The sequence below is a fragment of the Mizuhopecten yessoensis genome, unplaced genomic scaffold (assembly GCF_002113885.1).
Source record: "Mizuhopecten yessoensis strain PY_sf001 unplaced genomic scaffold, ASM211388v2 scaffold11103, whole genome shotgun sequence".
NCBI classification, from domain to species: domain Eukaryota; kingdom Metazoa; phylum Mollusca; class Bivalvia; order Pectinida; family Pectinidae; genus Mizuhopecten; species Mizuhopecten yessoensis.
In genome coordinates this window covers 731,954-756,777 of record NW_018408881.1, presented here as the reverse complement: position 1 = coordinate 756,777, position 24,824 = coordinate 731,954, and the positions used below count along the sequence as shown (strand labels likewise).

At 36.5% G+C, this 24,824-nt stretch overlaps 1 protein-coding gene across 3 annotated transcripts; it reads left to right on the top strand.

The window, feature by feature from the left end:
* Positions 1-1,372: 1,372 nt before the first annotated feature.
* Positions 1,373-24,213, top strand: LOC110465876 (transcriptional regulator ATRX homolog). 3 transcript variants are annotated; one of them, XM_021522004.1, is made up of 12 exons: positions 1,373-1,444; positions 2,685-2,811; positions 5,458-6,651; positions 7,083-7,187; positions 7,938-8,024; positions 13,797-13,946; positions 15,241-15,321; positions 18,556-18,660; positions 19,747-19,857; positions 20,533-20,704; positions 21,169-21,258; positions 21,968-24,213. In XM_021522004.1, the coding sequence occupies exons 1-12, from the start codon at positions 1,401-1,403 to the stop codon at positions 22,093-22,095; spliced, it is 2,394 nt and encodes a 797-aa protein (XP_021377679.1). In that variant the 5' UTR covers positions 1,373-1,400; the 3' UTR covers positions 22,096-24,213. The 3 variants fall into 3 exon arrangements, with proteins under 3 accessions (XP_021377679.1, XP_021377680.1, XP_021377678.1); XM_021522005.1 differs by having other exon boundaries at positions 13,794-13,946; positions 18,556-18,651; XM_021522003.1 differs by having other exon boundaries at positions 13,794-13,946.
* The last annotated feature ends 611 nt before the right edge of the window (positions 24,214-24,824 follow it).

Genomic DNA, 24,824 nt, shown 5'->3' with positions numbered 1-24,824 from the left:
GGCAAGGATGTCATCCATTCATTTGTATACGATACTCTCGGTCGGTTGACAGACAACCACAAAAATGTGGGCCAGGAATGAAATATATCATCATGGATATATTAGCCGATTCCCCAATCAGATCTTGGCTTTATTTCCCCCTATTTATATTGATTTTCCCCCCACCTTTGGTAGGGCGCTCGACCCTCGGTAAGCATACACTCCGAAACATGATTTGCTACGCCACTGACTTTTTATGGCTGGCCTTGTTTACAGTAAATGATTCGCAGCATCTAGAATAGGGAGAAACAAAAATCAAATATGTCACCCCCACCCCCAACCTCCATATTTCCCCCTATTTCGAAAAAAAGGTACTAACTTTCTGTTCCTTCATTAATCCCTAATCATACCTCTTTCAGGTATGGGTTCATTTTGAGCAAGATAGGCAAAACTCGTCTAGTAGTAACGAGAATCAGCTTGATAAAATGGCGTCGCTGAAATATATAACGCACGGAAACCTATGATGAGACTTATTTAGTCTCGATCTATATATGTATTCTAAAATCTCTAAACGTTGCCAAGAGTGGTTAGGTGGCAATGGGACTTCTTCGTATATAGAGTTTATTCTGAATATTTGCGTGTCTCTTCGTATTAACTTTCCGTTGATTGTTCATCGCAGAAAGCTAACTATGCGGATATTTCGGCGGCGGCGGTTCCAGAGTACCAAAATCCTTTTGGAACCACAGGGCATTGATCGCTTTACAGTGGCGGATCCAGAGGTGTTTTTTGGGCTTCAGGAACCCCCACCCTGAGAATTTTCTTTAAAAATCATGTANNNATGGTCTCTGGATCCGCCACTGCTTTACTTGTAAAAATATTAAAAAATTGGGGTCTCCTCTACTAAAAAAAAAATTAGTAGAGGAGACCCCATTTTTTTAATATTTTTTTACAAGTAAAGCGGTCCATGCCCCTGTGTTTGGAACCACAAAAAAACACCAAGGTCTTAACTGAAAAAGTCTCTATATCTTTTACAACTTAAGAAAAAATCACCACTTTCTTTAGCTTAGGCCACGGACTTAATCTAATTCCGTTCTTAGGCTAAACGTTACCGGCAAATTATTGGAAAGAATTCAAGTCGAAAAGAAGAAAAAAAATCAATTAGATCTACAGTGTTTGAAAGCTTATATAGCTAAATAGCCTGACTGGAGACATTACTCCGAAATAGAACATAATGTTGTAGTTTTTTTGTAAATCGTTGAATGACTCCCGAACTCTTTTTTCCTGCCTTTGTGACTCGGCAAATGATAGCTACTTCGAAAGTGGACGAATTGCTCTGACCACATCAATGAAAGCAACCATTTAGATTGGAACTCTTTTTAGATAGAGATATGAATGTCCTATATATTGCGGGAAGTAAGAAAATGGAGGGATTCGTGAAGACGCTGGTGGCTAAATCAGATTTAAGGTATACAAATAGATGTCCCTTTATGTATGAATAAACAATGCAAATAGGAAAATGCATCATTGATAATTCCTGTATAGGCCTACCAACTGCCAATCGCAAATATGCGGTTGCTTATGTGAATGCTTAAAAATTGATACCATCGGACCACAGGCACAGGGTTTCGGACCTATCAACACATAAATAAAAGTCAATGTGTATTTTGCTTGTAATAATTAGGTTTTGGATGAAATGCATATCCTTTCGTTTAGAGGGTGGATGACCAGATACCACCTCTGGTATGTCTGCGCTGATTCAGATACGAGGTCATTGACGTTCTCTGCACACACCGTCCTAGTTGATAATTAAATACATTGATCTGTTGATGATAATATAGTGGTATAAGGACGATCTGGACCTCTGATAGAGTCTGCATTTTTTTAAAAGGGACTGAATATTGACCTTAATGCTAAATTACCTAAAAGATTCTGACGAACGAATAAACTTGCTTCCCTCCAAAAATCGTACAAAATGATTGGTTTTGTCTTGCATTAGGCCTACTACAGTACAGCAGTGTCTAACCATTCAATCACAGATACACAGCTTGTTGATAGTGTGGAAGTATTTGGAGAAATAAGTGATGCTACATCCTTGGACCCCTTCAGAAAATTCCTCGATTAAGTATGCATTCCTTATAGGATAGAGAAATTCCACCCAAGGGGTTTTCAAATTTGGTAAAATTCACCCTTGGGCATGAAAGAGTATTTTTCTCTCATTCCAATTATCAGAATAAGATCAGAAACCATGAAAATGCGTTTGGACTGGCTACCATTTGGAAAATATCCCCCTTTTTTCCCCCTTAGCTTTTTAGACAAAAACAAATAAGTCATCAAGATTTAGCATCCCCCAAAATATTCTGATCTTTCTAACGTGTACGGGAAATAAATTGTAAAAGTTTTTAATTTCATCACGTTGCCTTTTCCGCATTGCGGCATCCGTGTTTTCCAAATTTGTGACGTCACATCATTGTTGAGCCATTGTGACGTCGCGTGAAATGGGGAGTAAGATAGAAATTTCCTACACCCCTTTACTTACCCTGGACAGCTCTTTATCTTAAACACACGTAAATGAGAGAAATTCATATCCAACATATGGATTTTGCGTCTCTCACACATATTCTTCATTATATTGAAATTGGTAAAAGTATAAGGTACTGGTAGAGGCATGTACCTAAATATGCATCCCGAACGTATGTCTTTTGCAGTGTTTTGACGAAGCGTATGATCAGAGATGAGTACAAGAAACATGTTGGCCGGAATCATCTGGATGTGGAGGAGAAGACAGAGCTTTCTCGTCTTGTAACAGCTGTACTCACGGACATTGACAATACAGTAGGTACTATTGGAGGATTGTATCATAATGTAAAATATAAAAAATGCGAGCACATAAATGCATATATGTGTATAATGACATCATTAACAACAGTAGATATTGTGACGTCATGAACAATAAGTGGTATTGTAATGTCATACATAATAGGTTGTATCGTGATGTCATAAAAAATAGGTTGTATTGTAAAGTAAAACACAATAGCTATATATAAGTTGTATCGTGACATCATAAACAATAGATTGTATTGTAATGTCATACACAATAGGTTGTATTGTAACGTCATACACAATACGTTATATTGTGACGTCATAAACAATAGATTGTATTGTAACATCATAAACAATAGGTTGTGTTGTAACGTCATAAACAATAGGTTGTATTGTGACGTCTTAAACAATAGGTTGTATTGTGACGTCATAAACAATAGGTTGTATTGTAACGTAAAACACAATAGATTGTATTGTAAAGTCTTAAACAATAGGTTGTATTGTAACGTCATACACAATACGATATATCGTGACGCCATAATAGGTTGTGTTGTAACGTCATAAACAATAGATTGTATTGTGACGTCTTAAACAATAGGTTGTATTGTGACGTCATAAACAATAGGTTGTATGGTAACGTAAAACACAATAGATTGTATTGTAAAGTCATAAACAATAGGTTGTATTGTGATGTCATCAACAACTAATTAAAGGTAGATAACTCTGTAAAGAACATCAATGTTAATGTTGTCTATCAGGACATAATACTAAGTGTAGAAATTTTCTTACGATGTTATAATTAATACTTCTTATAATTTTCCTCACAAAATTAGATTTGTATGTAGCTGAAATGTTTATGGATTTCTAAGAAACTTAACTTACCTCTGACCTGTCAAAGGAATCTGTGTATGTTTCACTTCAATGTTGTCTCAGCATCATTTGAAATAGTTACGACCCTTGATGTTATTAGTCAATGCACATCTTCCTTTATAATTATACATCGGACAGTTTCCAGGTATTGGCTGTAGGTCTGTGGTTTTTCTGCGGGTACTCTGGTTTTCCTCTACCACCAAAACCTGGCACATCTTAAATAACCATTAGCTGTTAAATGGACATACCGTTAAAACCAATATGTCAGTTATTGAACGTTCACATTGTCTGCACTACCAATTATGCTTCCTTGCTATCCCCATATATTCATAGTCCATTCCAAATGTCCAGTTTGACCACTCAAATTGTTTGGGAAAGCCCTGTTAAAGATAGCGCCGATAACGTCACACGATGGTTTTGAAATGAGGCAGTAAACTTTGACTAAAATGCAAAATTTCCAAAGGGGCCCCAAGAGAGGGGCCATCGGGTAACTTCTTACCGCACTATATGAAACCAATGAATAAGATTTGAAGCCCGTCTTGAAACTATTTATCATCAGAAGTTAATTGCACATGTGTTTGGCCCCATACCCATTTGTACCAGTCTGGGACTGTATGAGACTGGTACAAATGGGTATGGGGCCAAACAACTTCCCTCAACCATGGGACAAACCTTTCTGTAAAAAGGAATATTCACGAGACGAATACCCTTTTCAAATATTTTTCATAAAGTGTATGTATGCATTGATTAGTATAAAAAAAAGAAATGTTTGTGAATTTGATTTATTACAACTTAATGTCTTTGTCCACTTTTTTCTAGACCATGCATTATTCACGCATGGGACAAGCATATTTGTATGCCCCCGCCATAAAAGGGGGGGGGGCATATAGTGTTGCCCATGTCCGTCCCGTTGCGTTGCGTCCCGTCCCATCCCGATTCAATGTAAACAATTAGCAACTTCATTCTTTGACAGATTTTGGTCAAACTCTATGCAAAGGTCAAGTATGAGCATACGTCGGACATCCTTGTGTTTCAGGGATCCAAGGTCAAGGCCAAGTTCACACTCGCTATATATAGAAAATCATCAACTGATTCAATTTAAACACTTAGCAACTTCATTCTTTCACGGATTTTTGTCGAACTTTATACAAAGGTCAAGTATGGGTATTCCTCTGACATCCTTGTGTTTCAGGGTTCCAAGGTCAAGGCCAAGGTCACTGTTGCTATATATAGAAAATCATCAACTGATTCAATTTAAACACTTAGCAACTTCATTCAATATGTTATGGATCTGGTAATAACATACAGATTTTTTTTTAACATATGAATATTAAAATCAACCTATCAACTTTAAGTGTAGTACCTTGTGTGTGTGTGCATGTTTCAGGGTATCAAGGTCAAAGTGGTTGTAACTTTTTATAGAACAATGAAACTTATTTCACATGGCAGTGGGGGCATTTATGTCTTACAGACATTTTCTAGTTTATTTTATTAAAAGAAAGATATGCGTCGCTGTAATGGGAAGCACAAACAAACCAAACTTCCTTAATGCAGTAAGTGTCATTCTATTTCTGGTAGCCTGAGTTTCCTCTGGCCCTGACACCAGACTTAGACATTTTTACAGATAGATGTCTGGTGTGAGTTGTCAAAATGTCTAAGTCTGGTGTCAGGGCCAGAGGAAACTCAGGCTATATTTCTGGCCGCTTGAATTGACAAAATAGTTACTACATTTAATAACACAATTCAGATGACTAAAAGACTGAAATATTTACTGTATTTATTTTGCAGACAGAAAAAGCCAGGACAGACGTTCAACAGGGAGAACATGACAACCATAATGAGAAAGAGAATCACAAACCTAAAAAGCCAGTCTCAGGGATGGGAAATAACTCTACAGAACTTGTACATAAATCTAGCCCTAAAAAGCAATCAAAACTTTCACCAAGGAAAAAATTGTCAACACCAAATAAAAAGAAGAAAAATGAAGAGGTACAAGAAAAAACATTTTCATTGGTGAAAAATTGCTCACCAGCCAAAATATTGAATTCTCCTCAAGATTCATCAAACAAAAGTCCTGACCATAGTTCTGTTAGCTCAGGAGATTTAGGGACTCAATCCAGCACATCAAAATTCAGAGTGGATGAAGTGCTGGATGCTGTGATGATGTCTGATGGTGAAGACGACGCGATGACTTTACCAGAGTCGGAGGAAAGTGAAGAGGATGATGACGATGACGTGGAGGAGGTGAATTCCGAGGTGAATTCAAAGACAGACAATCAGAAATTTAAGAAATATCATTTGGTGGAGGAGGATGATGAGGAGACATGGAAACCATTTACACCGGTGAAGGAAACAAAACCGGTGAAGGGACGGATTGAGAGCTCATCCGATGAGAGTGCTGGACTTTCCAGTGATGGGGAGAGCGACAAAAAGGGGAATAACTCTCGCTCAAAAACACAGCAACAGAAAAAATTCGGAAATAAACTGGAGAAGACAGACAGAAAAACATCGAAGAAAAGATCATTGATCGTTTCTAGTGAGGAAGAAAGTGGTCCTGATAGCGAGTCTGAAAATAGCGATTCTGAAAAAGAGAAAAGAACTTCTAAAAAGGCTTCAACATCAGCATCTAAACGAAGAAAATTAAACTCAACAAAAGCACAGACTTCATCAAAAGTAAAGAAATCAAAGGGTGTTAAAAGCACGACCGCTACAGAAAAGGAAATCTCGACAGAACCTAAGAAAAAAATTCAAGATAAGGTTAGGTCGGAGAAAGAAAAGAAGACTGTATCTAAACCGAAAAAAGGTAGTGATAAAATGAAATCTCCTGTCAAAGGAGGAAAGAAAAAGCAGGTTTCTTCCGACAGATCTGGCTCAGAGGAGGAAATGCCCCTTGCTGTCTTTAGAAAGAATTCAAAGGCTGAGTCGGACAGTTCTGATTCAGATGAGGGTTTTTCTTTGGCCAGTCTGAGGAAAAAATCAGAGGTATATATGAAAGAAAATTCATCAAATCATTCTTATAATAAAGATATTTTATTATTATGTTAAAGGCCATTGATCTTAGATGATTGAAGCTAAAAATTATCAAATTTATTTTACTAGAAATATGAAATGAGTTCAATTCAAACTGATATCAATCGCTTTGTTGGATGGTAAGGAAGGGTGCAGAGTCTTAATGTGGGAGGAAATAGGGGACAAACCCACATAGATGGGCAGGTGACCCAATACCTTCTCATATGTCCAAACACGAGTCCATCCCAAGCTGTCCTGATGAAAGGCAAAAGCACCATCCAGTGTGCCAACTGACCACCCTATGATTTAATCTGTAATTTCCAAAATTCATTCTGATTTTGATTGAGAAACAAGACTATTGTTACACTTATTACTAGTAATTATTATGATGTTAATTGACACAGGAGCAGTCTGGATCTGAGGATGACAGTCACAACAGTGGATCTGACCAGAAGGAAGAATCGCCTGTCAAAAGAAGAAACCCTAGATCCAGGAATAAGCAAGCAAAGGTTTGTTGAACTAGGTTGACTCAAGCAGTGACAGTTTATAATTAATAACAAAAAATTGCTTCGTCAACCTTTACAAATTTCTTTATTTCCTAAATATATTCCTGGTTCAGTGTAAGTGTTGTTCATGTTTTTCCCTGATTTTTTCATCTCATCATGCTAATTTTCCTAAAACTTGTGGTTCGGGCTCTAGTCCTGTAGTCGCTCCAAAAAATGAAGCAAACTTAATTAACTATCATATCAGACTTGGCAGTTGTGTCAGTAATTTTTTAAGTACGATGAACTTTCTGGTAATCATTAAAGTACACTCTATTTATTTTAGAACAATTATATGAAACAAGTCGAAATCTTAAGTTATAGTAATCACTCTTATTGGCCCAGATTGGGTGGAAACTGGAGTACCCAGGAAAAACCCCTCATGGGCAGGTGCATGGCCCCATACCTCTTCATGTCTGATCGGGGAATCTAACCCTGACTGCCTTGGGGAAAGGCGAGGGTGTTATTTACTGTGATACCGCCCAACTTATCATTTTGGTAAAAGCAGGAAGCAGATTACATAGTCTTTCCAAGACTTCCCATGCTGAAATGCATGGCTGATCATGACAGAAAATTTGCACAGTACCTGGTGACGTTGCTAAGTGCCAGCTCTGGTCAATATCACTGCATTGGAATCTTTGTTACTGCGTTAGTTTGAATCATGATTATTGAATGTTTACCAATGACTGATTGAATTTCTGATTGTGTTGACCAAAGGTGGACAGTGTCTCCGAGGAAGACGAACTTAACAGTGACTCAGAGGAGGAAGCATCACCAGTCAAGAGACGAAAACCACAGAGTAAGGTAGGTGGCTCATTGATTAAGCTGCCCAAACAACATCCATGAGTGTGGAAACTTATTGTTTACTGTTTCTTCAATCTTGTTCTTTCTCTTATCTTCTAATTAATAAGTGCCCGGTAGACTGTTAAGAATTTTTAGATGACTGATTGATGATTAACAAGGCATACATGTGTTACCCTGGTAAAATACTAGCTGCCTCCTACCCGTACTGACTCGGCTGGGGAGAGTTTCTCTTTAGCTTGTTCGGTAGAGCATGAGACTAGTAAACCAGAGGTTCCCGGTTCGACTCTGAGTGGAGGCATTGAAAAAGTAATGACCTCTGTTACATGGTCATTGGTGTCGCAAATGGACCTAGGAAATTTTGACTAAAAGACTGTAAGAATGGCTATGACCCCTGGAAATCTTTTTGGAGGGGGAGTATGTCACCCTGATAAAATACTAGCCGCTTCCTACCAAATTTCTCTTGAGCTGATTCGGGAGAGTGCAAGACAAGTAAACCAGAGGTCCTGGGTTGAAATATTAGTGACTTCTGTTTCATGTGTATTCAATCCAATATGGCTCTCAGGGGCTTTACATTGGGTAATACATTGAATTGTCAATTATATTATTTTTCTCTCATAATCATAATGAGTAGTAATAGTTTGTATGCTATTGAATCAATTCATGATGGTTGTCAAAAACTTTGATTGACACATTTTGAGATTACTGTACTGGAAACTTATTATATACATTCCAAGTTTATTTAAAACTTAAAAAAAATATTTCAGTTTTGATTTAATTATGCATCTTGAAGTCTGATTGGCTGATATTTCTGTCATGATCTATGTTAAATGAAATTCTTTTGTGTAAAAAGTAGGCTGTTTTGCTTCACTAGTTTGGTCCATATAGCCAGAGATTAATCTGGTTTCTGTGGCATGATGGAACTTAGATTTTATGACTGTCCCAAAAGGTTGCTGGTCTATCCCAGGAATACTTCCCTAAATGCTTCTTTTAATTATAATTTGTTTATCTACATAGACTAGAACAATATGATTGGAGTGTCTTTTTAAATGTCACTTCACCAGAAATTGACTGTTTGCAGTATGGTTCAAGTGTGGTATGTCACCAGCTTTTACTATGTGTTTAGTGGTTCATTTAATCTGTTGCAGAAGAAACCAAAAGTTGTGGACAGTGAAAGCGAGTCAAGCTCGGATAGCGAAGAAGAGGAAGTCTCGCGGAAAAAGAACAAAACTAGAACTCCTGTTAAGTCATCGAAACAGAAAAATCCATCGAAAAAATTGGAGAAGAAAAAGACCCTGTCCAAGGTACATTGTACAAACAATAGATTTCATAATCAACAGCTTGATGTTCATTTAGCTGTATTCATCCTCACAGATTAAACCATCCTCGATACTCCAGGGGTTATGCTCATATGCTCACTTTCGCTCTCTGCACCCCTGGAATATGTCATAGCAAAATTGGAGGTTCAGTGTGCACCACCTTGTGGATGAGACAAGAAGACTAGTTTGATCCTTTGATGTACATCAAAAGAATCTCTCGGTCACGTAACAGTAAAAACTTACTGGCTTTGAAGTTGGGCGTTGCTCCTTTGTATTCTACAGAGGACAGGTATTAGCGTAGCAATGAGTCAGGTTTTTTTTTCGGAGACCATTCAAATAGCTAGCCGCATGCCTTCAATTTTGCTATGACATATTTGATGTACTTTGTATCAGTTGTCTTGAACATTCCGCGTACTGTATACCAGGAGAAATATTTGCCCTGTCAATTATTCGCTCTTCACCGGTAAAATCAATATTCTCCAGTGTATCTTTTGCCCTTGACGTGTAATTCATTAATAAGGTATGACAGGTATTTATGTCTGCTGTCAGGGTAAATTTGCCATTGTTACAAAGGGCTAAAAAGAATTAGCTGTGGTGAAAATTTCCATTAGCTGTTGTGAAAAATTCTTAGTATACAGTATAGCACTTAGTCACCTACATTGCCATAACTGTCAATACCTCTTGGGATGGCAGAGTGTGGCACACTAAAAACGAGTTTCAAGTTATACCGGCAAAATTTCTTTATATGTCAATTTCAGGTCGAAATTCAGGTCAATTTTACCTGAAAGTAGCAAAATAGTCAATTTCAGGTCAAAAATTGACATGAGTTTGACACAAAAAATTCTTGATGTCAATTTCAGATCAAATTTAGGTCAATTTTTGCTATCATGGTGAATTATTCAGGTCAATTTAACCTGAAATTGACCTAAGTAAATTTCATGCGAAACTGACCTGAATTTAACCTGAATTTGACATGGAATTTAGGTCAATTTCAGGTCAGGAATTAACATCGAGAAATGATGCCTGTGAATGGTCCTTTGTTTTTCTAAAGATGGGGGACTGTGGATTGCTTGCATATCAGATAGTCTTCCATTAGAGGTGTGTATCGCAAGGGTTGTGACGATACAATGCGTATCACGATACATGGGTCACGATACGAGTCGTATCGCGATACTTGTCACAACATTCTGTACAAATGTGTTACCATAGTTTTCCTTGATTTGAAACTTTTAACCTTGATATGAAACAAATATAAAGTGTTTGTATACCATGCTCAGTTTATTTGTTTTGATGTGATCTATCTCATAAATTGTAAAGCATAGTTTCTTTTTTTAATTATTCTAAATAAACACATTCATTCAGATGATGAATTATGTTCCCTTTGAGTAGGAGGAGATCAGTTCAACACCCGCTATGGGCAGAGCAGGTGCTGTCGGTAATATAAAATGTTGGTTTTACAAAAAAATGTTTCAGAGAAACTTCGATCCTATTGGGGTACAACTTCCATTTTTTTCTGAAATATATGATTTGTTGTTGTTTTCTGAGCGTCTGCAAATCCGACTGGACCCAACAGCGATATTGGAAGAGTGTGTTTACTTAAAGGCAGTCACTCAATCAGATACCGACGAGGACTGCTAACAGCTGAAATATTGCGACATAAAAACACCAAACTCTTAAAAAGATTTTAGCTTTTCCTTCTTTTAAGAGATAAAAATGATATGTATTTGATTGTTTTCAGTCCCTAAATAATTCTTTTAAACTGGAATTGATATCATTGCCGGTTCAAACCGTAATTATGTGTCCCTGTGAGTTCCTGGCGGTCAATAGTATCACACGACCTTGACTCTTTGCAATACATACAACAGGTGAACTTTGCGACTTGCCTTGTGTCATTTTGGCACAATTGAAAATTGAATATTGAAGCATAAGTTTACACAAGAATGGCATCTTCCATCTCAGAGTACTAAATTACCATGCAATATGCCGATATATTTTCAAAATCGCTGTACTTATCAGTTCAAATCGTTGGAGAGACCTACATTTTTTCGTATTTTACCGTGTAATATTGCCTTGAATTACAACTTTTTGTGATGGTAAAATGAGTCATACATTCTGGAATTATTACGCGAAATTTTACTAGTCTAAAAGAGCGGTAACTGGCCGTATAGAACCTTTTTAAAGTATCGGGATACTATCGGCGATTGCCACGATGCATCGGCAATCAAGAAATGATACGATTCATCGGTGAATCGTTACGCCTCTATCTTCCATGTTAATTGACTTATTGTCTCGTTCCATATTTCAGGCCTCTGAGACAGTTGAAAATTCAGACAGTGAAGAAGATGATAAGTCAGACCTGTCCAGTGTAGATGACGAAGATGAGAAATCAGTACTTGCCAAGGTAATTGTGGAACTTGATACAAACTTAGAAATACAGTGGTTTAGATTTGGATTCAAATTGACCCTCCACTAAAAGTTTGTCTAAATGCACTTTGAATTGCTTTGGAGATATCTTGATGAATTTTGAAATGTATTAAAACGGTCTTTCAAGATGCATGACATTTTTTGTTGAAGAGGAGATAGTGTTTTTCTAGACAGAAAAGCCATCTGGGTTTTTTCTTGCATATTATATACTAAAGCTCTATAGTACTGTCCAGTACACTATACTAGTAAAAAAAAAAAAATTTGGGAAGTTATTTCTTGAAATTTTTCAAATGTTCTGTTTTCAAAATTGTACAGTAACTTCTACCCTAGGGTCAGTATGAAGAGCATTGCAATCAGATTACCGCCTACATGTGGTTGTTTTTTTATTGCAAGTCAGGGCTATTCAATTTAGATATATACCCAACCATGCATGTATGTCACATTTTAAAAAGACCACCACCATCACATAATTTTTTACATATTACCTTGAACAGAAGTATTTTTTATAGTACATGTATAACAGACTAATGTTACTACATGTATACGAGGAGACTACGGTATTCTGATGTAGGTAGTTTCGGAAAAAGTCTTATGAAATTTATTATGATCACATTTTGTTTTACGCAGAAGCCTAAAGCTGTTGACAGTGAAAGTGAATCCGGCTCTAGTGAAGAAGAGGAAGAAACTAGAACTCCAGTCAAATCATCAAAACAGAAAACTCCATCGAAGAAAACAGACCGAAATCCCACAGACAGTAAGCGGATCCCATCCAAGGTACAGTATAGTAGAATTCAAGGAATAACAAAACAGTTCTGTTCAAAGATGATACAGTTTGTCCATGCTTCTTTGTAATAACCAAATAGAAGGTTTAGTCTCATTTGATTTTGTGTTTCAGGCCTCAGAGACAGTTGACCAATCAGACAGTGAAGAAGATGAGAGGTCTGACCTGTCCAGTGTAGATGATGATGAGGATAAGTCTACACCAGCCAAAGTAAGTTTGGAATTATGGCCCTTGATTATTTGTGATGCTGAAGTGTATCTGGAGCATTAACTTACTTGCTATTTTATATTTGTTCACAAAACTTGCTATAAATATGTATCTTGGAAAGGTGGAATGTCATGTATTAAAATTTGGTCTCTTGCCACAGTTTATGCAGAGTTATTGCCCTTTGTCATTTTTGATATCAGTTTATCCAGTTTATTACCTTCTTGCTTTTTCACCTACGTTCACTAAAGTTGATATAAATATGTATTCTGGAAAGGTGGAATGTCATGTAATTTGGTCTGTAGCCACAGTTTATGCAGAGTTATTGCCCTTTGTCATTTTTGATATCAGTTTATCCAGTTTATTACCTTCTTGCTTTTTCACCTACGTTCACTAAAGTTGATATAAATATGTATTCTGGAAAGGTGGAATGTCATGTAATTTGGTCTGTAGCCACAGTTTATGCAGAGTTNTATTTTGAGAAAGGTGTAGTATTGTCTACTGAAATCAAGTCTTATCAGAGTTCTGTCCCATTGTTCAATTTTGTTACAAAGTATTTTCCATCATTTTCATTTCTCGCAAATTTTCTTATATTTCGTCATTCATCCGTTTCTCCAACCTCTTATACATCAAATTGCTCCTTCAATCACAGAATAATATGCATAAAATCTAAGGCCAAAAACAGAAACTGGACTCTATTTCTGCCAAACTCTTAATTTTTTGTGGGATTTTCAAAGAAGTGCAAATGAAGTCAGATTACCAGCACCATATTCCGTCTTTGCGTATTGCAGAGTTATCTTCTCTTGGGAGCAGGTATTGATTGTTACGTCATTGGTTTGTGTGAGAAAATTACGTCGTTTTCTCAAAAATTGATGACGTTACTCTCACAAACCAATGACGTAACAATCAATACCTGCTCACAAGATAAGATAACTCTGCAATACGCAAAGACGGAATAACCGTAGTAAAATGAAATTAAAAAAATATTCTGGCCTAGCTTCCCTAATTGACATTTCATTGGAAACACCTATTTTTTTTACCAAGAAGTCTGAAGTGGTTGACAGCGTCAGTGAGTCAGGCTCTGAGAGTGAAGAAGAAAAAGTCTTGCGGAAAAAGAAAAAAGGTAGAACTCCTGTCAAGTCATCAAAAAAGAAAACTCCATCGAAAAAAACAGAGAAGAAAAAGATCCCATCTAAGGTACAGCATATATAGTAGATTTCACATACAGTTAAACTTCGATGTTTCAAACTTTACGGGACCAGAGGGGGAAATTTGAAACATAGCGACTCCGACTTAAGAACGTTTCTTTGAGATCTTGTATATTCTGCATGAGACCGACTGTGATTGTTAAGTGACGTAACACAAGTCAAGATATTCCATTTGAAGTAAATAAATATTGGATATAATGTAATTAGAAAAATATGGTTTGTGAATTTATACACTGTAGTTTACATGTTTAGATGTTAAAAATGACCCAGGGACATTTCAATGTTGTTTTACATCGATTTGTTAGTTGTTATTTTCAACGTTTACATAACAAACTTACTCAAAGTTCGAAATAGTGAGAAATTTGACTCATTAAGTTCAATTCATAAATTGAATATCAGTAGTATTATGTAGGGGAAAAAGTCTGGGCTTTGTTGGTAGTTCGACACCTCTAGAAATTTGAGGTGAATCTTTGAAGTTTGATTTATGGAATTTGACTGTAATAATGAAATCAACGATATGAATTTCAACACAATTCTGTCTCTCTGTATAAAACTTCATAGTTTCTACATGTTCAGCTTAATAATAACTAGACATCCTCTGTACTCCAGGGCTTACGCTTACTTACTCTCTCTGTACCCCTATATATGATTAAATACATAGAGTAAATACTTTCTCGGAATATTGTGAACCCACTTATGTACGTAACTTCACAAGTATTACATAGTATTTATGACTTATGTTTTGTTTAGAACTTACGGAGTAACTTACATAATACCTATATAGTAGCACTGTTTGGAACAAGATATTACATCACTGTAAATCCAAGCAATTATTAGGGCCCCACAAAATGCGGGTGCCCTATAGTAATAACGGTGTCAGTCCATCTGTTCGTCCATCGCTGTCTGTCTGTCTGTCTGTCCGTCCGTCAGCACTTTCGTTTCCAGAGATTATCTCATGATCCAGATGGCCAAAATTTCTGAAATATAAGGCCCTAACAGAAGGCCAAACTTTTTGAAATTTCTTATGATGATACACTGTGATAAACGTTGATGTGCTATAGTGGTTTAAAACATTCCTAGGTCAAGGTTGCTGTTACTTAAAATAGAATCGGGAATATGCTTCAGTTTGGTTTGGTTTGGTTTGGTTTAATTTTGTTTAACGTCCTATTATAACAGCTAAGGTCATTTAAGGACGTGACTCCATGTGTGTAGTGTGTGCTTCAGTGTTTGAATTGAAACTGCATTGTGTATTAATGAATTGTAATTTTGTTTTGTGGTTTTAGGTATCCAACACGGAGGGTGACTCCGACGAGACATCAGACGATGAGAAGCCATTGAAAACAAAACCTGGGAAAGTAGACAAGGTAGTGCATAAACCGACGTTGAGGTTAACTCCATTCTCACAGTAGAAGGAATGACTTTGAGTAAATTCTTTAGATATTGTTTATGTAGACTGCTTTAAGAAAATTTGAACATTCTTTGATGTCAAAACAAGAAAATGTTGCTAATGAGAAAAAGGACTTAACCCCCCCCCCCCCCCCCCCCCCAAAAAAAAAATCCAAAAAAATGTTGATTTACATAGAAAAAAACCAGGTTCTTGGCATCCAGTATTGAAATTGTGTGATGTACAGCAAGATAGTTGATAGGTATCACGTATATATACTGTATACCGGGAAATGTTCGCCCAGTCAAACTTTTTCGCCCTCCGCCCATGAAATCAATTTCCCCCGTTGTTAATTTCCTGCTTCATATTTGATTACCAGGTAATGTGCATTTTATGCTGTTTTCTTATATTCCCTGTAATGATAAGTTCACCTGCAGTACGGAGGGCGAAAAAAGGCGAAAATTAAACTGCAGGGAAACTTTCCTTGTGAACAGTCGCTAAAGAAAACTTTTCGCATTAGAAAAAGACAGGCATATAGCTTTGTTTCTTTGTGCACCCATTCTTTCTCTCGCTATCCTGAATGAAAAGTTTAGACAAAACAACATCGTGTTAATATTTTGAAATGGCTTCACCATCAAACTCTTTGATATGACATTAGAAACCTGTATTCTCTCATTCATGTGAGTAAATGACAACTGTCCAGCTGGGTAAGAAAGGGGTGTAAGAAATTCCTATCTTGCACCCCATTTTATGTTTGTGATGTTACTATTGGACAACAATGAAGTGACATCACGAAATCAGAACATTCCCGCAGCTGCGATGCGGAAATTGCGATGACTTTGAGAGGAGGGGGTCTTAGCTTCCAAATTGTCGTGATTGAAATGATAGAAAAACAATCCCTTGTGTAGGGATGTAGGTTATCTGGATAGGATAATTCTACCCTCTGGATTATCAAATTGTTTTAAAACCCTCAACAGAACCTGGGGTTTTACCAGGGCTAGAGAGTACGGGTAGCCCGATAGTCTGGCACGAGTGATATCTCTGAATAACTAGTCAAAATTTGATATTGCTGGTCTTGTTGAATAATATGGGTTAGTGGAATTTGCACACTGACTAGTAAAGATTGGAAACTACTATCCAAATTGACTAGTGGTATTCAAAATCAATTTCTAGCCCTGTTATTCCGTCTTTGCGTATTGCAGAGTTATTTTCTCTTGGGAGCAGGTATTGATTGTTACGTCACTTGTTTGTGAGAGTAACGTCATCAATTTTTGAGAAAACGAAGTAATTTTCTCGCACAAATCAATGACGTAACAATCAATACCTGTTCCCAAGAGAAGTTAACTCTGCAATATGCAAAGACGGAATACCCAATAAGAATATCCTTGGGGTTGAATTTCCCTTTCATACACCCCTGGGCATGACAGAGTAAAATTGATAAATTACCATTTGGTGAATTGACTGGTCTGTCCATCCTGCTACTTTAATAATACTGAATTTTATGTTCTCCTGTATTTGAATGCCTTGTGCAACCTTGTCAAAAAAGCAGTCACAAAAATATGACACCCATTTGATAAAAGATTCAAACCTGTGGAATGGTAGTTTAACTCATTCAGCCCTAAAATTTCATAATGAACTATTCCAACCTTTGAATTGGAAGAGTTCAAATGTATCTATAAGGGTGAATGTTTTAAGGTTTTATCAGAAAATATACTATTCTGTACATTTGAAAATTTTGTATCAATTTGAATGCTGCGGTGGTTAAGGCGTATGACATTCTGCAACCAATATCCCTCCACCACTGCATCACGGGTTCGAGACCTACGTTGGGCAGTCGCCAGGTACTGGCCGTAGGTCTGTGTTTTTTCTCTGGGAACGCCGGCTTTCCTCCACCACCAAAACCTGGCACGTCTTTAAATGACCATAGCTGTTAATAGGACTTAAAACACAAACAAACCAAACCAATGAATACTTTATAGCTTACAAAATGTGAAACAATAATTATGAGTCCAATTTTATCAAACATCAAATACATCAGCAAGTTAGGATACACTAATTATAGTTTTTATACGCCCGTCGAATTTCGTCGGACGTATTATGGAATAGCGTTCGAGGTTGTCCGTACGTCATGCCGTCCGTCCTGCTGGTTAAAGTTTGGGTACAAGTTTCTTCAGTGGTCTACAGTTCAGTTAGAGCATGTGTTATTGTCCTAATTTCTGGCATGGATGTTCATGTTGGGTCTATGAAGGACAATATGGATTTAATTTGGGAAAATAATTTCTATTTTTGGAAATTTTGGACATGTTTGGAACTTAACCTTTTCGCACAATTTCTCGGTTAAAGTTTTGGTGCAAGTTTCTTCAGTGGTGTACACAGTTCACTCAGATCATGTGTTATTGTCCTAATTTCTGGCATGGATGTTCATGTGGGGTCTATGAAGGACAATATGGATTTAATTTGGGAAAATAATATCAATTTTTGGAAATTTTGGACATGTTTGGGACTTAACCTTTTCGCACAATTTCTCGGTTAAAGTTTGGGTACAAGTTTCGACAGTGGTGTACAGTTCAGTCAGATCATGTGTTATTGTCCTAACTTCTGGCATGGATGTTCATGTTGGGTCTATGAAGGACAAATATGGATTTAATTTCGGAAATAATTTCAATTTTTGGAAATTTTGGATGTGTTTGGGACTTTACTTTTCTCGCGCAATTTCTCAGTTAAAGTTTTGGTACAAGTTTCGACAGTGGTGTACAGTTCAGTCAGATCATGTGTTATTGTCCTTTTTAGGTACTTAAAATATCAAACAAACACAAAATCATTGCATAGGGTCGAACGAGCGTATTATGCATCCGTTTGCGGTGCTCTTGTTATTAGCAGGTTAGCAAGTGTAGATGAAATAGCATGAATTAGTTAATGTACACTTATCATATATATATATATATATCAAATGGTGTGCTTCAGCAGTTAAGCATATGCTGATCGTTTAGTAACAATTACCATTATAGCATACACTGAATATTTTCAATTGACACAAAATAGCACAATTTAGCATACACTGACCATTTAATATCAATCAACATTTCATGTTATTTCAATAAATTTATTAGTTGATAGATCATTTAATTATTTGGTAAAATAAATATTTATAAAATTAAAGTTGAACAAATAATGACTTTCAGTGACATAATCATTGTGTTCTTGTGTATTTTAGGTATCGGACAATGAATCAGACCCGTCCAGTTCTTCAGAGGACGAGAAACCATTGAAAATTAAATCTGGAAAAGGTGGTCAGGCTGTAAAAGACAAGGTACATCAAGTATGTGAGGATGGTATTTAAACAATGCTATCAGGGGGTTACCTGGGTACTGTCATAATGAGAATCACACAGCTTTCTGTTGTAATAGGAATATGTAAAGGTAAAACTAATAACTAGTACTTGTAGTAAATGCAGTCAAAACTTCAGAAGAAAAAGAGTGGTACCCAGAAATTAATATTTTACTCCTGGAATAAAGTTGCAGTTTAATAGTTTAATGATGTTGAATAATAGGCAAAAACCTTTAAAATGCTATGTTCAACAAGTATTCGTTCAAACACTTTATTATACAAAGTTGGAGTATAAAGTATGCACTTGAGCTTGCGTGTATCTGTTCATTTGAATTTTTGTCTTATACATTAAAACAGATTCATAAAATTCGGTACATTGGAAAACAGTATCACAAAGCAAAATTAGGTCACTGTGACCTATATATTGACCTGTGATTTCAATCAAGAAAAAAATGTTTCTGGACAATAAATACTTTATATATATAATAATGGGATGGTACATGTAAGGAAGATGGAGTGTCACTGTGACCTATATTTTGACCGCTGACCTTAATCCAGGGAAATTGTTTCTGGAGCATTTCCCATAAAGTTGTCCATGTAAAATGATATAAATCATCAAATCTAAAATGAAATCTCACCAAACATTTAGTGCAACTTAGTTATGTCTAGATTTGCTTCTGTACAGGGGATCTCCAGAGTTGTATATTTAAATTTGCTCATGATTTCAATGTATGGGAGCCACGCCACAGTGGCTGAGTGGTTAAGGCGTCTAACCATCTGTGATTACTTGTCCTCCACCACTGGGTCACAGGTTCGAGGCCTACGTGGGGCAGTCGCCATATACTGTCAGCCGGTCGATGGTTTCCCTCTAGGTGCTCTGATTTTCCTTCGACACCAAACCTGTCTCGTAGCTGTAACAATAAACTGCAACAAGCTATAAAGCAATGAGAAACCAAACCAACCCGATGCTATATATATTTACGAGGATTATCCATGTTATATATATCTAGGTTTGGTACAGCAGTGTCATCAGTGACAACAAATAACTAAATGTTTGCTGTAATTGTTTGTTGATCAGGATTCAAGCAGTGATGCCGATTCCTCTGCATCCTCTGAAGAAGAACCACTCAAACCGTCCAAAAAGATTGGCAAAGGTGGACGCAAGGCAGGAAGTTCAGAAAAGCCTAAGGTAGGAATCAATAAAATTGTTTAATGAAATGATGAAAAATCACTGCACATTGATGTCTCGGTATTACGTAATGCGGAGTTAATTATGTTAACAATATAGCTATGAGTATTTAGTCATTTTAAGTTCCCTTGGCCTATAGGATGTCTGCTTATAGAGTGATTCAACTTCTTTTGTCTGTTGACCTTTCCTATAAAAGTCTACTCCCTTTGCACTGCTGATTGTATTTCAACCAACTTTGGTCTGAAACATCACATGGCCAAAAGGCCCCAAACCTCCCAGTGTAGAAGAACAGGGCCTTAAAGGGGAAAGAAATGAATACACTTAAACAAAATCTTGACCCCTATTTCTGAAAAACTCTGAAAAACTTCGAAAATTGAAAGTTGTTCTGAAAAGTATGTATGTTACACAAACATCTAGTTAAAGGCAGAAATCTTTATTGTAGGTAATATACACCAGTAAGAAATATATTGATCAATACATGTGAATTAACCAAGGAGCATCAACATCTATTCCTTCAATATTTTACTACAGCTGTAAGGGAAATGCAATGAATAGCTATATTTAGTAGCATTAAATAATTTTCAGTTTTAGATAATTAGGAAACATGCTATAGTTGTGATGGTAAATTACCCAAAATCCAGGTGATAATAAAACAATCTGATCATTTGTCATTAGAGTAAGTCAAGGTCAGGAGTTCGGAAGCGGGAGTCGCATGTCACAAAGTTACGGAAGATTTGTCGTGAGGCGGGCATCTTCATCCGCAGCAACCGAGAACTTGAGGGCTGCAAGACGGATGCCCATATTGTAAGGAGAATCAAGCAGATCCTCGAGAAACACGGAATGAAAGGTAAACAACACATTCTGTTATGCAGACATTTTGCTTAATGCTGTAAAAAGAACATTGATATTAAACATTTCTATAGAGGAAACTTCACTTTTACGGAATGTAATTAGTGCAAATATACATGACTTGGTAGCATAGTGGCAAGCACACTCGCCTTACACTAAGACAGGCAAGCATTCATTCCCCATTTCGGAAGTGAATTGGTATTATTTAGCCTGCAAGACCATGTGGTTTTCTCAATGACCGTGTCGAGAATGATCAATGCATCATCTTGATCATTGCGATCGGCCAGTCAGCCTCCGTTTCAATCTGTTCTTGTTGTTTTGGTCAAAGTTCAACTGGTTGAATCAGTTACACTAGATGCTGGACTGAAAATGGCAAAAATTTCTCTTCATACAGTTTGAGAAAAACTCTTAATGTATTGCAGTAAATTACATGAAGTATATATATACCCATCTGTCTTGTAGGAAAACCGAACATGAAAAAGGCAAAGAAGATCCGTCTGAAGAAGGAGGCGGCAGAACTTGATACAGACAATATCATCAGTAAAGACGAAGGTAGGGAATAACCTATTGTTGCTTAAATAATGATAAGAGGGAGGGATTCAAGCATTAAATGAATTGATGATAAAGATTAAAAAAAAAATTTGAAAGGAATGACTTCAAGTTTTAGGGGTTTGAGATTTGTGCATCTACAGGGTTAGAAATAAATTTTAGAAACCATTAGTCAGTTGGGCTAGTTGTTTCCAATTTTACTGGTCAACGTGTAAATAAAGTAACCCAGCATTATTCAACAAGATAGATGATACCAAATTTTGACTTGTAAATCGAGCTGGTGGGTTTTAGAACAATGTCCAATGTCCGCTAGTAGACGTTCAGTGAAGTTCAGCGTACCCCAGTTGATAGATTCCTAAATGGAATTCACTAGTCGGCTGTAAGAGTAATAAAACATTCTCAAGAGGAAAAGACCAGACAACATCAAATGGGGAGTCGCGGCAAATGTAATCCAGTTTACATGTTTCGGCCAACAAGGTGGGCGTCATTAGAACAACAACCAAATTTCAAAACATACCTAAAGCGGTGCCCTGCCTAGCAACAAACACCAAACTGTATGTAGTGACGTCTACAAAAGTAAAGATATAAGATTGATGCCCTAGTATAGTAACAATGTCTGTGGCAAGATGGTAAAAAGTGTCTTTGGTTTTAATTAATTGATTAATTATTTTTCTTTAATTAATTTATGAAAATAAACTTTGTTACTTTTCAGGACGGCCTAAAAGGAGAGTAAACAGTCTTTTTTCACGAAACTCGCCATCTCCTATGAAGAACTTCACTCCACCTAGAGTGAAATTTGGTCGTCTGAAGGACATTATTGAAAGTGATGACTCAGATTAACTTAATTAATGTTTATTACCTGGTATGACAATTAATAAATATTTAAGTACTTCACACAACGAGCCTGGCACTGAGAGGTTGGTGTGTGAAAACTCTAATATGTTTTTTTTAAAGGTACTCAGATATTGTATTTATTCTTATATGGAAAGATTGACCGATATATATTTATTACCCTGTGTTTGGAAATGTATTTTTGTGTACTGTGCTGTTGCAATTTTTTTATCGGATTTTCCTTTCATGAATGCACCCCAATTCACGTATTTGTTTGCGTCACAAACTTTTTTTCACTTCAGGAAGAAAGACCAAAACTTCAACATTTGTTCCTACTTGTCAAATATGAAACAAAGTAACAAAGTTCCTGTGTCGGTCAGATTGTATATTTCTGCTGCATGTGGTGGTAGGTTGTAATAAAGAGGGGTGATCTGACATAGAGGGGTGATCTGGGGTGATCTGACATAGAGGGGTGATCTGACATTGAGGGGTATGTCGTAGGCATATATTTTGATTGATTTGTTGTATTTTTGAACGTAAACATTTTTAAGTAGTTGTGTGATGTCTGTTTTGTGTAGCATGTGATGAGAGTATAAAGTGACTCTCTCATGAAATGAACGACAAATCAGCTGTCGACATGTTGTAATGGTTAGATATTTTGTTCCGGAGTGTATCACCTGATTACTGTGGTATTCAGTGGAGATACCCATGTCATATATTTTACATGTGAACTCACATAGTCCGTATTAAAATTTAGAATTTTCACACCATAGACAATTATTGAACATTGATTTTTTACAGACCTCATTCTAGATTTTATTAAGATTATCAATAATGAATCAATTTTTGTCTCGCCACCACGAAGTAGCGGAAGCGAGACGAAGGTGTTACTTTTCCGGCGCCAGCAGCGTCAACATTAAGTTTTTGAGTTTAAGTTAGTTTCACTGAAAGTAGAAGTGCTACACCAACCAAACTTGGACCATGCATGCATCTTAGGTAGTATATCTAGACCCATGCATCAAATGCTGAATGTGCCCTGACTTTCATGGTCCATTGACTTTGTCAGCATCTCCAACAACATTAAGATTTTGCGTTTCAGTTGGTTTCTCTGAAACTATAAGTGCTAGACCAACCAAACTTCACATGTGCATTGATGGTCAAAGCGGGGCACAGGCGAGACATATCAATCCGAATGGCTTGTTCATTAAAATTTTAATTTGAAATAGATTTGAAGCCTTTGTAATTGATGTCTATAAATTCACGACATATTAATTAGTCCAGATTCAACTTTAAAGTCGTTTTGATAATGGAGTTGTTTCCCTTTGACTTTCGTTGACAGGAAACATGCATGTACACAGAAGATATAAAAAGAGCTTTCAGAGATAGAAACATTTGCCTGTTCTTGAAATAGCTGTTCTTGAAATATTGCAAGATACCCAGCATTTGTTTACGATCAGTGAAATGTGGTATGTGTATGAAATGGTATGTTTGATATTTTACCGCAATTGTGTGAGGTAATTGTATGATTTGTTGGTAATGTGTAGCATATGCATATTGGTTCGTGTTAAATGAAAGTCAAATCATGTAGATATCATATAATGTATAAATATTCTTTACTGAATTTTCGCATGATTTCCCTGTTATTCTGTAAAAACACTTTGCCCCATTTTGCATTTGAACTCACGTCATATAACCTGTTGCGGCTTCATAAAGTTATTACTTAATTATGTCAAAGAACTCCAGATTATATTATGATGTCATAACGGAGAAAAAATACATGGGACCAAGATGGCAGATATTTTAGAGTTAAGAAATATGGCACTGAAAGGAATATTTTTCAAAATATTCAAATTAGTTTCATTAATTATACCTTTGTGACTAGGCGTCGAGGGAATATAGGTATCTCCCTGTTCGTTCGTTCATTCATTTGTTCCTATGTGCGTAAGTGTCCCAAATGGCGTCACAGCTCCACAGTGTGGCTACTATTCTACCATTCAACAGATGATGATAAAAAGCATCGCTATTGAAATAAGATGTTGTTGCATGTCTGTTCTGTTAAAATCATATATTGTATTTTATTAAGATTGACCAATAATGAATGAATTGTTCATTAAACTTATAATTTTAAATAGATTCCAAGCGTTTGTTATTTGTTCACATATATATATATAGAAAAAATATGACATCCTTGTCACGATCAACTTTTAAGAAATTTTATATTGGAGTTGTTTCCCTTTGACTACTTTCGTCGACAAGAGATCTATACTAATAAGATACAAAGATAGCTTCTACTTCTACTTCTAAATGGTACTGACCAACTTCAACAATTTGAAGATAAAATGTCAGACGAGGAGTGAAACATGGAAAGAGATTGTTTTTAAAAGATACGAGATGGTCTAATTTGCGTTTGAAAGGTGACGGTAGAGGGCTGATTTGAATAATTCCGTTGTGGGGCTCGAAATAATGTCAGGTGGGAGTTTATTCCACTCGGGTATAGTTCGAGGGAAGAATGATGCCTTTCTGGTCTGGGTTTTTGAGTGGGGAATTTGATACGAAAACTGGTGGTTTGTTCGGGATTTTCTAACTGTAGGGATTAATCTGTCTGATTTTACGATAGCGACTTTCTGGTTTACAATGTTATGAAGCATGGTCAGACGAGCATCTCTACGTCTATCTGCTAGAGGGCGCAGCTTTAGGTGGTCCAACATTTCTGACACACTGGAGGTACGATGGTTGTA